The 18284-nt window shown below is 40.7% G+C and overlaps 1 protein-coding gene across 2 annotated transcripts; it reads right to left on the reverse strand.

The window, feature by feature from the left end:
- Positions 1-6: 6 nt before the first annotated feature.
- plcd1a (phospholipase C, delta 1a) lies at positions 7-13862 on the reverse strand. 2 transcript variants are annotated; one of them, XM_035909632.2, is made up of 15 exons: positions 13702-13862; positions 10276-10434; positions 6257-6485; positions 6043-6172; positions 5710-5938; positions 5389-5590; positions 4901-5045; positions 4602-4754; positions 2785-2934; positions 2537-2693; positions 2334-2450; positions 2068-2246; positions 1379-1514; positions 1135-1284; positions 7-723 (listed from the first exon to the last, which is right to left on the reverse strand). In XM_035909632.2, the coding sequence occupies exons 1-15, from the start codon at positions 13730-13732 to the stop codon at positions 632-634; spliced, it is 2259 nt and encodes a 752-aa protein (XP_035765525.2). In that variant the 5' UTR covers positions 13733-13862; the 3' UTR covers positions 7-631. The 2 variants fall into 2 exon arrangements, with proteins under 2 accessions (XP_035765525.2, XP_006795187.2); XM_006795124.3 differs by lacking the exon at positions 13702-13862 and adding an exon at positions 12359-12596.
- Between the last annotated feature and the right edge of the window lie 4422 nt (positions 13863-18284).

The following is an 18284-nucleotide window of genomic DNA, read 5'->3' on the forward strand; positions in this document are numbered from 1 at the left end:
CGGGGATTCGGGGAGTGGTTTAATTCAAGAGCTAGTGCAAAAATGTGTGAACTGTAAAAATGCTGTAGAGCAATGGAAGACACAAATAAACCATGACACAAAATATTAGAACTTGGTTCAGGCACCATCTTGAAAATCTTCTATATACAATGCTGGGAGCATTCATAATGCATTCATAATGAAAGGACAGAAGCACACAGACATACTATGTCACTTGCTATCAACATTGTCATTATCACTCTTATGGCATCAAGACGGACAAAGGTTAAATGAAGTCTCATAAGACTATCCCGTAAAGCTGCTGAGAATCTAGTATATTTCAGGTGGAATTCACACAAAACTCACATAATAATGCACATTAATTATTAAACTTCTCCAGAGAGTGGTGAATATAGTTGGCTACTTTTCCTCTCATTCACTTCATTCTTTCTTTGTCACTTTAAAGGCTCTCCACCAAACCGGCTTTTAAAAAGCTAAAATTATACAATGACCTAAAAATCTCAGACACTTGTGAGTCAGCAGCTGTGGTATGTAAAAAAACAAGTTATTTAGCTTTAAAATCTGGGCTTTAAATTCCATTAAAGTTTACAAAAGACGTGAAGTTGGTTTGGTTTTCTTTTTGCAAACGGGCCTACGGGGCATCCAGGAGCATGAGGTGCACAAACAGACTGGCAGAAGAAATGTTGTCCCCTCTCTTGTTGAGCACCGGGACATGGCGATATCCTGGAAAACAGGAAGTGAGCATGAGCTTTGTCGGCAAAATGAGAAGCTGTTTCATAAAGCGTAGCACAAAAAAAAAGATGCAAAACAATTACTTGAGCTATGATTTGCATGAATTTGTATCTGTTTAATTTCCGTGTTGTTGCGGTCCACACAGAAGAATTAAATAAGGGAGAAAAAGTATGTTTAAAGTGGAATTAAAGAAGATAATAATGTGATAATAGTGCACAAAGAAAGTCAAAGCTGTGAGCGAGCACTGAAAAGAGAGGATGCTGTCTTAACACTTTGATATTTTAATTACCGCACAGACCATTTCAGTCGTCGGCCTCTTCGAAAATTAGATCGTTGCTAACTCTGAGTTGGTGTCGCGTTGCTTTATCGTGTTAGCTTCATCAAATCTGTGAGCTTTCTTACCGTTCTGTACGCTGGTGAGTGGCAGACAGTACTGCCCGATAAAATCGTTCTGCGATGCTGTGTCGTGGTCCTCCAACAGAAATCGCACCAAGGCCAGCTCTGGCACACTGATGTCAAACTGGAATTTCTTATTCCACATAGGGTTGAATCCTGCAAGGACGAATATCTGTGTTTTTTAAAATTCTTTGAAAAAGTGTTTGACAAGTAAGTGCACTTATGCTATACTTGCACATATAACGCTCACCATTATTTTCAATGTGATGTGTTTCCTTGCTGGCATTGTCTGCCCGGACACCATGGATCTCCACCTTCACCAGAGGGTCTACGATGGATTTTTGCTTTTCCTTGTTGATTTTAGGTAACTGCTGAGCTGAGATCACCTGTTGAATTGTGAGACAAAAATGCACAGTCCACGTGACAGTCCAACTACAGTCTACGTTCAGATCTGATTAGATATCTACAGCATGACGTCCAGCTTCCACAGCACGCTTTGATGCTTTCACCACCAGCATGATGATTAATCTGTTTATCAAGTGGTGGCATAATCAGTGGTTAAAAAAGGCTAAAAATCCACTTTCTTTATTTTAAGTGCTACTAGCTACTGTGCAGATCATAACTAGAAATACAAAATGTAATAAAAGGACTTGAGGATTAAAAAACATTAAAAGTAGCTCCTCTTTTCAAGATAGGTTATGTCAGTAACTATTCAGCCAATGATTGTGTTAAAATTACTTTAAATAGCTACAAGCTGGCAAACAAAGACAAAAGGATTCAAACTTCTAGGCCAGAGCTAGGGGAAATGATTAAAGCTCATTAGCAAGTTGACACTACACATACTGTAAACTTTGTGAACTTTGTTTTCTTTTAAAAGGAAATTCCACAGGACACTGTTAACCTCTAATATAGGCTTATCTTTCTGGAAAAAACTCCCACCATGACATGAAAGATCTTCTTTTTCAGCCACGACCCTTCGGTAAGTGTGTTGGGGTTAAACTGAGAGGACAGGCTTCTTTGAAATTCAGGTTTCAGGATGTAGCCGCAGAAGCCGTTCAGCAGAAACCGTCCCTGGTTTAAGTGCATCTCCTTGGAGTTAGTCTGGAAGTTCAATGCCACTAAAAACCAAAGAGGAAAAAGCATCAAACTGTTTCATTAGTTTTAATTGGTTTACATTAGTTTGTGTGCTGCGTATTGGAGCACACCTATCTGGCAGCCAACGTTCCACATGGGCACCGGATTGTAGTTGGAGGAGTCGGTTCTGGAGCCAGCAGGGTAGATCCTGCTGAGTTTGTCCATGTTGTGGTGCATGAAGGCAGTAGCTACAACAACAAGTTAAAGCAGATGTTTTTTTTAAACTGTGAGTTCTAGCATGACAGTAAAGACAGTTAATGCAGCGTGCGTTTACCTGAGGTCTCAGCCAGGTTGAATGCTTTACTCTCCTTGAAGGATGACATTTCATAGAAGGCCTGGTTTTCTTTGGCGTGTTCAAAGCTGTTAAAGTGCACGCTCTTACAGTAGATGACGATGTCTGAGAGCTCTTTGTCGAGTTTGATATTTGATTTCTGAAACAAGAACAGAGAGACAAACGTGAAATCTGAAACTGAAAATTGTTATTTCAATTTCTTGCAAATGAGTAAAGAGCCTTTGGCACACCTTTGGTTTTTCTTTCTGGCTATTCTCCTTACACTCTGCAGCTTCGTCCTCCTCAGACACGGTGCCATCCTCTATCACGTTGTTATTGGTGAAGATCGAATCCAGTTTGTTCAGTCGTTTTCCCTTGATGAGGAACTTTCCCTTAAGTGCCTACAAAGAGACACAAAATATGTTTTGTTGTGCTTTGCTTTGCTTTGCTTAATATAGAAAGGCACACATTTAACTTTGTGACAACAAAGACTGCGTCCCTGATAGTCACCCTCCAAACAGCCAATAGACTAAAGCATAACTTAAATTTGTGTTGAGGCTGAAAATGCCACAGGCATCCACTTCATGGGAGCTGAATTTAAAATATTTTTATTTCCTCTCTCTCTCTCTCTATTTCTTGTCTCTTTCAGTTGTCAAGATCTTCCAATCATTTTGTAGCAGATTCCCAAAGTAACACATAAAAGTGGGGGAAATAATGATTTGAGACGCCCTCTGAATTTGTAAGTTTGCGTACTTACAAGGAAATGAACAGTCTGTAATCTTTATGCTAGTTTCCTTTTAATGGAAAGGAACAGACTGTTATTAAAAAAATCCAGAAAAAGTACAATAAGCAGAAGTTAGAAACTGATTTAGCTGTCATTGAGGGATGTTTTTAATCCCTTTTTATCCTCAACCAAAATACGACTTAGTACTTAGGTTCTTGTAGTTGGTCACCAGGTTTGCACATATCTCAGCAGGGGTTTTGGCCCATTCATCCTTACGAACACGCTCTAAATCTTTTAGCTTTCTTCCCAAAAAGTTGATTCTGGTTATCTGGATTTACTTTTCTCCCACGCCCAATGAGTGACAAAACGTTTCTCGCACTGAAAACCCTACGCCCGCTTTTGGGGATTTTCTTACCTGAAATTTTAGCTTTTTGGCAACTCAAACTTTCAGCTCCCTTCACAGGTTTTCTAAAGGACTGAGGTTTGGAGACTGGGTAGGCCTCTCCGTGAGCTAATGTGCTTATTCTTTAGCCACTTATTTGTTGCCTTGACATAATGGTTTTGGTCACTGATTTGAATGCTGGGTCATGCTGGAAGACCCATCCATGACCCATATTTATATATATATATATATATATATATATATATATATTTTTATAAATATTCAGGGAAGGAGGTTCTCATCCAAGATTTTATGATATATGGCTCTGTCCATTGGCCCCTCAATGAAGTGAAGTCATTCTGTAGAAAAACAGCCCCAAGCATAAACCTCTGTGCTTGACTGTGGGGATGGTGTTCTCTAGATTATATTCACCATTTCTCCTGTGGAGAGGTTGGAATGGAAAAAATTTGTTTCTGTGGACAGATGAGCTTTATACACATAAGAACCCAGTCAGTGGGGATCAGCATTGTGGCTGGGTTGTAGGTGATCAACACTTATTTCATGTATGACATGTAAATCTGTTTCTAGCATTTATTACTGTATTGTATTGTATTTGGAGACTGAATTCTGTTCACTAGAAGTCTCTGTTATCAAACAAGGTGTTGTCTCAAACACACTCACTCAGCTGTTACAGCAAATCATTAGCTACTCAGTAGGTGCAAAGTGAGACAAGCTTTATCTGAGGCTATAGATCGATGATGTCTTGTATCACATTAGCTTTGTTTCCTAAACAAAACTTGGATCACGTTAAGGAAAACAGCAAAGTGAGAAATCTGGCAGAAGTAGCGTGTTAGGAATGAAAATGTTAAGGTGTGGTCTTCCTTTGGTGATTTATTTTATTAGGGTAAGGATCCCAAGATGATATATCGTATGTCATTGAATACAGATAATGGGTTCCACACCTCAGGTGATGGGAAGTTAGTTGGCATGGTGTCACCCAGAGGCTTTTTGACCAGAGCGTCACCCAGGAAGAAGACCAAATGACGGGCCATAAGCTTCTGTTGCTCAACTGTACAATGGTTCTCCAGAGACAGAATCACTGGGTACTGGGAAGTCTGGAAAACAAAGGAAACAATGTGAAGGTGAACTTCAGACCTTTTCCAGTTTCTAATGTGTTATGGCGAGGAAAGGGCTGGGAATTCAATGCGGTCTCCAACATAGGCAGAGTAAAACATCCAAAGTCAGTGAATATCTCACGTACTTTGAAGGCGTAGTCATTGATGGCTTTGATAACATCTTTGAAGAGCACTTTGGATGTGAGTGTATGGCCATGGTAAATAACAGGTTCTCCATCAGCCCCGTCCCAACAGTCCAGCTCCACGCATCGGCAACTCTTCATCAGCGCTCTGCAAGCAAAGAAAACATTCATGACCAATTAGTGATTTTACATCCCTGAAACTCATAAACTTTGCCTGTGAAAATAGAGAGATTCCTGCGCTGTGACTTCTGTTCCACCAAAAACTCCTTTATCCCAAAACAGTATTTTATAAAGGCCTAGGAACTACTAGGGTGGTCTGAAACAGGCATGGCAGAACTTCAGTTCAGTCTACCTGGAGGCTGATGCATATTTTTAAAAGATAAACCATTAATATTATAAAAAACATCTATCCAAAGTAGCACATTTATTCCATGCTTCTATTTCACCTTTGTTTAATGCTGTCGGTATAAAAGTAATTCTGCAAAATTTACTTTATGTAGGCTTCTGTGCTGCTTGGCCCTTTGAGTTGGTCTGCCATCAGGTATGTGTTGTGTGAGGAGGAGATGTAGTAATGGTTGAGGGGCTGGTTCATGTCCTGATACACAGAACTGTGGGCTGGGTTCAAAATACAGCCGTCGTCCTGCTGCAGGTACATCAGGAAGCCATCTTTGGTCATGCGATTGTTCTGCTTTGCTGTGACACAAATGGATGAAAGTGTTGAGTGGAAAATTGTGTATAACACAGTTGAGTTAAAGCTTTAATAATATGGTTACTATAATTTTATCATTCCCTGGTGTCCAGAGTAAGTCTACCTGTTTTATCCACTTCATATTTCTCAATCAACCTGTGGGCGTCCTCTGCAGTCGCCTGCTCCCGCTGCTCGTTCAGCAGAAAGTTCAGCAGGTCTCTGTCGCTCATCTGACCCTCTGTTTGAGCATATTTCCCATAAATGACATCAATCTCCTCACGGTGTGTCAGCATGTCGTAGAATTGCTTGATCTCTTCGCCTTCCAGGGTGCCTGAATTGGATGTGTCACATTTCTGTGCAACACAATCAGTGAATTATTTAACCAGATCTAACATTTTATGAAAGATTAACAGTGAATTTCAAAGATATATTTTGTAATTTTCTGACAAGGTCTCACCTTAAAAAGGTCCGCTGCGTAAGAATCATCAACCTCAACATTGATCTGCCTCAAGAAGTGTTTCACCTCCTTTAGTGTCATCATGTTGTCGCCATTCTTGTCAGCCTTACGTATGCAGCTGAATATCCAGCTGGCATTCAGATGTAAGGATTTGATGTATTACGCACAAAAACATGCAAACACATTTCTCTATTTAGGAGTTTGCTAAGGATACTGTTCGCTCTTCTTCTGGTTACTGAGGTTGTGCATGTTGCTGATGACCTTCTCCAGGCTGCTGACCCACTTATTTACATCTTCCGGAGATTCTGCCATCAGGTCGAGATTCTTCTTGCGCCCCTTGAAGATGATGGAGAAGCAGAGGTCTTCAACGCTGGCATCAGTGTACTTTTTAAGGCCCTCAGAGTGGCGGCCCTTTCGAACCGATTCAATGTCATCAATGGAGACTGTTTGGAGAGTGAAGGGGTGTTTGTTAGAAAGAAATCACTGAAGGTTAGTGTTTTAATAGCCTCAAAGTCAATATTTGGTAAGCCCATCTGTATTCTTCAATACAGCCTCTATCAAGATGATCCCACACTGCTTCAGTAATGTTGAGGAGAATGTTGCTCTGGAGAGGCCAATCCATGACTGTTAGTGTTCCAGTTTGTTATTTTCTATCCAGGTATGCTTTAATAGATTGGCAAAGTGTTTGGGATCACTGCCATGATAAAAAAATGAAGCCATTGTCATTCAGATGCTTTGCAGATCAAAATCTGACATGACCACCTGCTGAAATGCAGCTCCAAACAAAATTTTTTCCTCTTTCTTAATAACATGCTTTTTGCACACTTTTCATATAGTTTCAGATAGTTTTTTAGGTATTGCACGGTGGATTACAATTTCACTGTACTTTTCTCCATGCATAATTAATTTTAACAAGATCCTCAAAGTCACTGCTCGAACTGCTCCAGTTCCTCAAATTTTTTAAGGACGCACTGCACACCATGCCAGGTTTTTAGCTAGTAGCTTGTTGGGAAAGGTTATTTGAAAACAATCATCGTGTACAAGGAGTGGACTGAGGAAAAGTGAAAAAGCAAAATATTTTTAAGAATTCAGGTATGGCAAGTACTGATATCTGCACCTCTAATCTATATCATAAAAAGCAAATTGTGATTATTTTAATATATTCATTACTAACTGCTATGTTGTCTAAAATGTAACATTTTTTATTTCTGGAATTAACAACAGCTATCAGGATGGTAGCATTCAGCCATTATTATCCCTTGACACACAGTCTTTCCTAAGATAAGTCCATATCTTGTGGCGGCCGACTTTTTGTCCCAGTGGTTACAACTGAAACTGTTTTTCTATCTTATCTACAGGAAGGCTTTTGTCTCAACAGACCACATCTGTTGCCTTCACTCACAAATCTGCAGCACAAAACTTACGTCTTCCAGGCAACTTTCTGCATGCGCTGGTGGGACCCCAACAACATTTATGAATCAAAGGCTGACTTTTTGATATTTTATGTGTGTAAAAAATGCATAATGTGGTACCAAGAAAGTGCTACCGTTGCTTTTTTAGCAAGCATTGTCTATTTACAGGACATCAAAGCTAGCATAACATTTTTGTTATATTTTTGATCACTATAAAGCCTTAGCCAATGGCCTTCACAAACTCTTGAGAGCAGCTAAATGCTGCACCATCTTCACGAGCTAGTCACTATCTTTTTTTTTGGCACTAGACAGTGTGTAAACAGTTGGCTTATCAGAGCTTTTCAGTGGAAACAGATGAATCCTGCTGAAAACAGAGCTCTTGACTCAACACTGTAGGCCATAAAAGCAAAAAATTAGGTAAAAGACGCTAAAATGGTCAACCAAGTTGAGTTGGGCAATGATTTCATTACAGATAATCCTTTAAATACTTGCTCGGATGAAAAAAATTTAATTTATGAAGATTAATCTGTAATACACTATTTACAACATTGCAACAGCAAGTCTTCATGAATGTCCTGCTGTCAGACGTACTACTAAATCATGTTTATAATAAACCAGATTGAGCCATTTTACCCAAACAGTCTTAATGTTTATGAGTCGTTTTTAGGCCTAACAGATGGGTTCTCCAACATTTTTGTTGTTATCTCCTGTAAACCTGAATTCTTTTGCAACACAAACCCACTCCAGATTTGATTTTGACTTTACTGCACTTTAAAACATTTTTACACAATCTGACCTCTCCTGAACCTCTTTTCAAACACATGCACCCATACAATCAAAGTGTCTCGGACTAAAATGTTTATCTATATCACCCATACAAAGACAACATACATACAAAAGGTCACTGCACACTGATGCAGCCAATGCATCGGAGGCCAGCTCTATTGTTGTGCAATAGAGCTGGCCTTAATGTACGGAAGAGCATGCACTGCCGCGTGTGATGTCATTGCACTACACAGCAGCACAGGCCCTTGTAACAAAACAGCAAAAGACTCCAGGCTTAGCCATGAGGCCATATATTATGGTTGGGGCACAATCACTCCACATCTACTCCCTGCATCCCAAAGTTAGAGAAGCTAATGAATCATTCTACTTTGAAGGAATCTAAAGTTCAAAATAGGTAAAAACAAAAACAACACATTGAGGGGGCAGTGGAGTGAAACACACCCATGTTTTCCAAGCCCTGCCTCAGCTGATTGCTGGATGACTAAAATACCTTAAAAGCACTCAGCAGAAAAGGGAGTGTTTGGTTGATCTGTGCATGCACATTATCTCCAACAAAACAGAGGTTGTGAATTTGGACCAATTTCAGGGAATCCCATCTGGAGAGACTTGCCACAATGTCCAAGTCGTGTTATCCGTGTCACGCAGACATTGTTCAAATACCACATGAAATGTTTACACAAAGAGAGTTTTGTGAAGGACTGACGAAAGTTCACTCTGTTGTTTCTAACAGTCTTTTCCTCAAAGGGAAGTTTGAGTTAAGGGTTAGATAGCCATGCCAGTGAGCGAACAAACAAAACAACTTTGAATGTCAGTCACTCTATGTTCCAGTGCTCACCTGTAATTATCAGAAAAAGGTCATAATACAATGAGTTTCCTTCTTAGGGTGGCTGGAATCCACATTAGAAAGAGTAAGGACCTTGAACATCCGGAGCTTTGAGTACAGCCGTTAAATACCAGTTTGGGCATCTAATTAGGATGTCTCATGGGCAGTTTGCTTTGGAGGTTTTCCAGGCTTTCCCAACTGGAAGGAAAACCCAGGGTGGAACCCAGAAGGATACGCACAAAATAATCGATTGATAGATTAATGGATCAGTTATTGAGTGGATCAGTGGATGGATCGATAGATGGATTAAAATCTCGTTAAATTGCCCAAACTAAGCTATGCTGTCAGTGACATAAGTAGGCTAAGCCAGCTTTTCAAGCTGACAAATTTGACTTGAGTAAAGCACAGCAGCAGATGCTCTCGTGAAAAATATGGTAAAAAAAAAAAAACAATACATGCTGTCCTCCCACAATTTCCTCTATTTTAATCAAAGCGCTTTAGAGCTGACTGGTAAATGCAGCTGGAGCCCACAGGAAAGCAATAAAATAGCAGCTTATTTCCGTAAACAAAGAAATTCCTGTGTAGGCCCATCTGTAAGAAAGCTTGGTAACGTTAGAAAACATCGTGTTTGTAAAGAGAATATTAGAGTCATTATTCTCAGTGTTTGTTCAAGGCTCAAGTGCAGGGCAGAGGTGAGCTCGGAAACCCGAGCTACCTGAGTCCCAGTGGATGCACACATGCTGTACATTCACAGCCAGACAGTGGCTCACTGAACCGAAAACCTAAGGAAATACTCTCTCTAACACACACAGACAAACATACAGCTGGGAGTCACACTAGTATTTCCCAGTCCGGCTTTCGCCACACCACAGTACCTATCAGCATGGAGCTGTTTTCACACATATTCACTACTATTGTCATATGAGGGTGTGCTTGTGTGTGTGTGTGTGCTGTAAGGGAATACTCTTTTGTTAAGATCTGAAAGGAGAGCTCTTAGCAGACAGAATAATAGAAGAGCAGTTTGCAGGTCAAAAAGGTAGATGTTCTCATCAGACTAAAATAATTTAAATGGAACACAGAACTTGTACATGGACCTGCAACAGACTGGAGGCCTGTCCGGGATATGTGGAAGACAATGGCTGGCTGGATGGAACGCTGGGCATGTAAATATACAAACATATATAATAAAGTAAGCACAGAGGTTACACTCACAGGTGTGGTTTTGCTTGAATGCTTTCTTCGACTCATGCGAAAAGGTATGGCAGTCTTCCTCCAGTTTGAAGTAGCGGCCATGCTTCCAGGATTTTGAGCGAACCTTGACCAGTTTTCCTCCCAACAACAAGAACTTGAGATCTGAATCTCCCTCCAAACCTGCGGGTGTGAGGACAAAAGGAGCAGTCACGCAAGTTTCTGCCTTCTGTAATTTAAAATATACATGAAGTTCCAGGAAACACTTGGTTAGATATTGCAATAAACTGAGCATTAATAGCAGAAGTAAATAAATGTTATAAATAAAACTGATCAATATGCTATCAATACTTGCAATTTTAGCCATGTTTAATATGAGGATGTACCAGTTTAACAGTATATGTGACAGAAAATGAAGATAAGCATTATTAGTTACACCTTAAATTAATTTATAGGTCCCGTATGGCTGTCATACACGAGTACCAACAAAGAATTTTGGAACCATCGATATCTAGAATAAAATCTAAGCTATGTGCAGTCCTGTGTCTTTTTTATCCCCAGCACACCTGTCGTACTGTAGTACAGTGCAGTGTGTCACAACATTTCAGACAAGTAGAGACAATAGCCTATCATTCAGGTGCAGCAATTTGCTGAGTGTTGCATTCTGGGAAGGGTGTGTGCTATCATCCGAACGAATGACTCAAAGCATATTTGTTAATCAGTGCTGGCGTTTATCAGTGTAAAAGTGTTTGTTTCACACAGCTTTATGAATTATAAAATTCTCTCTAACTGAGACTGAAAATATGCAACACTTTCTAAGTAAACAAAGGGCATTTGAGGATAACACATTAAATACGACTCAGAAGGGAGTGTTTTTATGGCCGTGGGCAGGATCGCAACATAACAGACATTTCTTTTTCGCCCAGATCACACCACAAGCCCACAGAGGCTGTTTATGAGTCTCTGGCCTCTCTGCAGCCAGGGAGGAGGACTGGCCAGCGCTGCACCACCCCTGCCCAGTCAGGCTTTCTGTTGGAGGCTTTGCTCTGAGCACCTTCTACGTGTTTGTCAAGCCTCTTTTCTTGTAAGAGAAAAGAGGCTGTTCTTGTCTACTTCACTGTGAAGAAGAGCAGCCAACTTTCCGTCATCCAACAGCTTCATGTTACGAAAGCAGGCGCTGACATGTTCCTTACGCATCAAACTTCTCTGTTTGCATTTTTTTTAAGCAAACTAATCAGTTTCAGATGGGAAGAGCTCTGTGTGCACCCAATTATACAAGCTAGCACAAGAAAATTCCAAGAACTGTGGAGAGGGAGGCGTGATGGCACAAGTTCACGTCATATGTTTGGATGCCAAACAACCCCCTTGCCCTAAATAAAAAGACTAGTTTGACGATCAAAAAGTGAGTCTTTGTCACATTGGAAAACCATTCCCACACAGTACAATGTCATGTGACCTGAGTAGGGAATGTGACTATTTCAAACAATTCTGTTTTCCTACAAAAACAGGCGTAGGACATGGTTTTAATTGCTTAACAGGAATGCAGTGTTGTTAGATTACGACTGTGTTATAAATGACACAATAAAATGTTAAGAAATTTAGATATAAATACTGTGCTGCCCTCCTCTGTGCAGATGACTAATACTCAGGAAACTATGCTGTCTAGAAGAGGAAACAATAAGAGACAGAAACCCGAGAATCGAACAACGCAGAGGTTTTCCCCTCAGCTCATGAGGTCTTATTGAAGTTCAGCACATCCTGTGTCTGTAGTCTCATTTGTCACCTCGTTTTCAGCTCCATCACACAGACCTTTACGCTGCAACTTCCCTAACGTCAAAGAATTTACCGCTCCAGGCAACGAGGAAGCCTCCATAAAGCGTTAGAGTGCACGGAGTCAAAACACAAACCATATGTTTATTCTCAACGTCAAGACAGAAACATTTATCGTCCAAGGCTGCACGTGATTGGTGATATTTTTTTTCCTCTTATTTGAAGATATAAAGTTTCGCAAAATCCATGTTATCCAAACATTACGCGCACGCGCCTGCCAACGTTGGCAAAACAGTCGAAGGCGCCTCAAGCGTGTTTGCACCTTTGGAGGACTCACCCAGGCGTTTTCCGTTCTCCTTCGCAACTTTTTTCAGGTGTTCCAGAAATGCTTGTTCCTCGGATTTTGTCCTTTTTGGCCGTTTATGAAAACAAGACATCTCGGATAAACTTTCTTGTTTACCCCAGTGGGATAAAGAGACTGGCCGGTCGGGTCGATGCTCGGCGTTGAAGAGAAGCAATACGTAGATCTCCCCTCGTGGGGCGGGTCCCAAAAATAATCCGTTTCTGTGTTAGAGCCGCAGTAACTTTGCTTACCTGTGCTTGTTTGCACACTCTGAAGGAACCGTTCAGCGCTATGAGGGTGTGAGTCTGCTCTCACCTAACCTGCAATCTTAGTGATAAACTTTTTAAAAACTTCTAATGGTCGGAAACACATCTGACTGACTTAAGTGGGCCATCACTCTCACAGAGTGAGGTTTGTCTGCAATAATAAAAGGTCTTGTGCGCTTAAAGAAGAATTTTGCGGTTGCTTGTACAGAGGTAAAAGGTTACAATATGCCTTTAAATAAATTTCTATGTAAAAAAGCAGTACGCGTTTTACACGTCACTATTTTCATGTCTTCACGGGCTGCTGTAGCTGCTTCCAAACACAAATAAAAGCAATGTTATATATCTATACGTTTATGAATATTTTACGTAATAACCATTTTAGTAATGAGATGTGAAACAGCGCCATCCTAAGGGAAAAGCGGATTAGTTTAAAAAAAGGATGTATAAGAACTGCAGCTCATCGATAAAAACCTGTGCTACCTGATCAACGATCTCTGGGTGTGGTTAGAAAGCAAAGTGAAAAATTAGATGAAACGTAACACCTGCAATACCTTCAATATTATTCGTTCAGCTCGATGAAACGTGTCATTGTCGTGGTAACAGAAACATGTCACGATGCCAAAACCAGGAGCCCACCTCAGTGTTTTGGATGGCAAATGTGCGTTGAAAGAAAACCAACAGAAAGCAACCAAGGAACGTGAGAAATTGTGAAGCATTTCTCTAACCAGGAAACCACAATGTTTTTTTGTTTAGAAGCACTAGCTCTTTTTTTTTTTTTAATTTTATGATATATATGTATAAGTATTAAAAGCTCCTGTTGATTAATATTTGTTATTTTTGTCTCAATTTTAGACATTAGACAGGAGACTTTGTTATTTATTGAGGAGAGAAAAGAAAACAAACCCAACTTTCATTCAAACATCAAAAATAAACATGGGTTTGGTGAAGCTTGCTTAACAGTGCGCTAACTGGCACAAAATCGATAAATCAAACACATTAAAAAACGTGCGCTTTTTAGTGCAAGTAGACTAAATCTGTGCGCTCACATGCACAGATTTTTGAGCAACTCACCAAGTTTGCTGGATGTGCCATTGAGGTCCATTTTTATATCAGCTTATAGAAATCACCATATGCAGTGCAGCAGTTCCCGGGCTGAATAACAGGAGCTATCCTGGACATAAAACGTGTCTTTTTGCCCTGTGGAGGAATAAATCCTGTCCGCGGTGCCCTCCACACAGTGTGCAGTGAATGCCAACCCACTTGGGACGCTCTTGCGTGCTTTCGATTCCACACCCACTGCAACACCGGTCGGACAAGTAAAGCACTGTGAATATTCTTATGTCTTCTTACAGTGAAAATTACACATGTGGAAAGAAATACTAATTTTGCTTTCATAAAGTCAAACTTAAACCTCCAGATAGTTTTATAATGTAGCAGCATCGACCTGATTGCCATCGTGTGTTATTTGTGCCATTCTGGCACCCAAAGTGTGATGTGATTTATTCAGGGTTTTGCCCCAGTCTGGTACAGAACTGCCATTTAAAGCCCTCATGCTTTAGCCTATACCTCTTTGCACTGCAGGGTTAGTGTTGTCATTATTGCACAGCATACCACCTCCATGTCATCGTCACTTCGGTTTTCTTTTTAAAAACACATCTGATCTCGAAATCTCACTCTAAAGCCTTCTGACCTCAACACACAATGAGAACTGCTCTAAAGAAACAGGTTGAGCAGTGGAAAAAGAAAAACAAGCACAACCAGATTTTCATTCTCACAGAGTCAATCTCTTGTGCACGCAAGAATGCTCCTGATCAATGTGTGTGGGGGTTTGGGTGTGTGTGTGTTTGCTTGTGTGTGTGTCACTTAATGTGGATGCTTTGCTTTGAAACATAGGTAAATATGTTTGCTTTAGTTGCACAGACTCCTTTTAGTTGTTGACAGATCTCTCTTTGTGCCGCTTTATTATGAGAGTCTCCCTGTTTTCTCTGGCCTGTGAGCCCTTGTGTTCGAGCATGTCTTGTGGGCAAAAAAAAAAAAATGCCTGACAAACCACAAGGAGGTACAAAGCCAGCCTCACAATTGGCCCTTTGACAATCCCACTTGAGCACCATATGAGCTGATCGACACAGTGAAAGATTTTGTTCTGGAATCGTTGGCCTCTTCAACACAAACGACTTTCAAATGTGTTTAAATAACACTGCTTGGCGCAGCAGCTATTTCGAGTGACACAGACGCATGCCCACACTTTAATGCTTTGAAATGCAGCTTGCATCACACAAACAGTTAAAACCTGTTTGTTTTTTATCTTCCCACGTTGTGCAATGACAGACAGCTTTTTTTTCTACGAAGTTTCTTGGAAAACTAATTGCATGTGTACAGAAGAGACAATATGATAGTGTGGTATGTGCTTGTTGTGTTTTGGGTATATCTGGTTTCATCGGGTGGTTTGTCTCAGACTGTTCACTGTATCAGAGCCAACAGAAAATAAGAGGGATTTTATCAAATTCATTCAACTTTATCGAAGAGTCCTGTCATCTGGAAACTACTGCTTAGACTCTTTGAGTTTAAAAAATGAGCTTCACACTTTAAGTTGCTTCGGTCAGCCATCCAAAGCAACTGACATTGCTCAAGAGAGGTGGAGAAGAAAATGTAGCCAGGGTGGAGTGAGTGATTGTCAGGGGTGATTTGAAACAGAAGTGAAAGGGCAGGTTTACAAGATGGATGTAGTGAAGACACCTGACACCTGACGCAGGTTCAGGTGTCACAGACAGAGGAAGATGCTAAGGATAGGGCGAGATGGAGGCAGATAATATGCTCTGGCATCCCCTAAAGGGACTGCGGTCAAGTGAGCCTTCATATGCAAAGTCACCGTCAAGCTAGCTGCACTCCCAGCTGCAAACACAATGTTGTTGCACTTTTCTTACGCATGTTACGGTACGGGTGCCGACTGGCTTAAAAACACCTGAGTCTTCTGTATCCTGCCATTTTCACTATTTTACCTCTCAATCCACTTCAAGTTTTGAAATATTAGCAGTTGATATATAATATAAATTAATTTCTAATTCCTGCACCATGCATTGAAAATTAAAAAAAAAAACAAAAAAAGTTTATATATCCTGTAAGAGTTGATAATATATTTCCAAAGCAATATCTTCTCACTATACTGTACATTCCTCTTCACCCTGACCTGATCCCCAACTAAGTAAAATTGCTGCACTGTATTTTTGATTATGTGTGGGTTTTTTGTTTGTTTGTTTGTTTTTTTGTTTTTATTACAGGAAAACTGTCAAAGGTGACGCAAATATTTCACTGGATTCTTAGTCTGGATCACCCTCACTCTTCCTCCTCTGGCTCACAGCCCAAAGAACTGTATGATTTCTGAGAAAATTACAGTACTGTGCTTTGAATATTCTCAACTTTGAACTGATATTAATTTGAATTTATTTTATTTAAAAGGGACAGTGCAGTTAAACATAGTTCAAGTGCAAGACATGAGACTGATGTACCGCACATAGGTTTATAGCTACTGCCAATTTTCAACAATTTCAACAATAATAATGAAGTATATTTTATTGATCCTCGTGGGGAAATTACTCTCTCTGCATTTAATCCATTCACTCAGTGAAGCGGTGGGCAGCCACTAACCAGGCATCCGGGGAGCAGTGTGTAGGGATGGTATCTTCCTCGGGGGGAACCTCAGTGTAGCTGTTCATTGGAACCGAATCCCCGTCCTTCAGATCGTGGGGTGACCATGCTATCTACTGAGCTATCCCGGTCCCGGCTTTAAACTAAAACAGCAAAGGGTGGCACAAATATTTCACTGGATTCTTACTGTAGTTTACCCTCACTCTTACCCTTCCAGCTCACAGCCCAATGAACTGTACGGTTTCAGAGAAAATTAATAGTAAACTCTATCCAAATTACTTTGGACAGAGTTTACTATCCTGAAGTGTTGTTCGTGGCTGAAAGGTTGAATCAGTTAGAGGCAGAAGGAGCTCTGCTGCTTTACAAGTGTGGAATGAAGAAACTGTGATGAGTTGTCACCTTCTGTGGCATGCTCCACTCCCACTGGTAAGCAAACTGAAGAGGATCAACACTGATGCAGGGGCGGATCTAGAGAGGTGGCATGGGGTGGCATGTGCCACCCTAAAATGATCTCTTAACACTCCTAATGCCACTTTAGCTTTGCATATGACAGTGTTCTTTATTAAAATAAGATAGCATTAACACTTTGAGCCCAGCAACAATTACAGCTGAATATACATTCTAAAATTGAATATTGCATAATTGTATCCCCCTTCAACCATTAACAAATGGTGTTATGAGTGTTGTGAGTGAGTTATTAACCTGTGTGCTGCAACTCCAAATCACATGACCAACATGTGAAGCTGACATAGCAACAAGCTGCAGCCACCCTGAGTCTCTATTTTAGCACGTGTTGAAAGTTCTTACTTCAAAGTATACATCAGTTTTAACATTTTAATGACAGGCCACTAAATTCAGAGCTATGATTAATTTTTTTTTATAAGCGGTTAAAACAAAAAGTAAAGAAAGAAAAAAAGCCACCTCTTTCCTGTTGTAAAAATGTACCATGTCGACCTATTAAAAAAATGGCACCATGTGGGATTTGGTTGTTGAGGAAGAGGGGAAAGTTTGGGGAGTGACAGCAACAAGAGCTAACGAGTGAGAGAGTTTTGAAACGTTAGATAGCTGTGGAGTTGTGTTGGGAGTGTGTAGTTACAGTGGGGCAAAAAAGTATTTAGTCAGCCACCGATTGTGCAAGTTCCCCCACTTAAAATGATGACAGAGGTCAGTAATTTGCACCAGAGGTACACTTCAACTGTGAGAGACAGAATGTGAAAAAAAAATCCATGAATTCACATGGTAGGATTTGTAAAGAATTTATTCGTAAATCAGGGTGGAAAATAAGTATTTGGTCAATAACAAAAATACAACTCAATATTTTGTAACATAACCTTTGTTGGCAATAACAGAGGTCAAACGTTTACTATAGGTCTTTACCAGGTTTGCACACACAGTAGCTGGTATTTTGGCCCATTCCTCCATGCAGATCTTCTCAAGAGCAGTGATGTTTTGGGGCTGTCGCCGAGCAACACGGACTTTCAACTCCCGCCACAGATTTTCTATGGGGTTGAGGTCTGGAGACTGGCTAGGCCACTCCAGGACTTTCAAATGCTTCTTACGGAGCCATTCCTTTGTTGCCCGGGCGGTGTGTTTTGGATCATTGTCATGTTGGAAGACCCAGCCTCGTTTCATCTTCAAAGTTCTCACTGATGGAAGGAGGTTTTGGCTCAAAATCTCACGATACTTGGCCCCATTCATTCTGTCCTTAACACGGATCAGTCGTCCTGTCCCCTTGGCAGAAAAACAGCCCCATAGCATGATGTTTCCACCCCCATGCTTCACAGTAGGTATGGTGTTCTTGGGATGCAACTCAGTATTCTTCTTCCTCCAAACACGACGAGTTGAGTTTATACCAAAAAGTTCTACTTGGGTTTCATCTGACCACATGACATTCTCCCAATCCTCTGCTGTATCATCCATGTGCTCTCTGGCAAACTTCAGACGGGCCTGGACATGCACTGGCTTCAGCAGCGGAACACGTCTGGCACTGCGGGATTTGATTCCCTGCC

Source organism: Neolamprologus brichardi, chromosome 9 (assembly GCF_056152115.1).
Source record: "Neolamprologus brichardi isolate AB-2024 chromosome 9, ASM5615211v1, whole genome shotgun sequence".
Classification (NCBI taxonomy): domain Eukaryota; kingdom Metazoa; phylum Chordata; class Actinopteri; order Cichliformes; family Cichlidae; genus Neolamprologus; species Neolamprologus brichardi.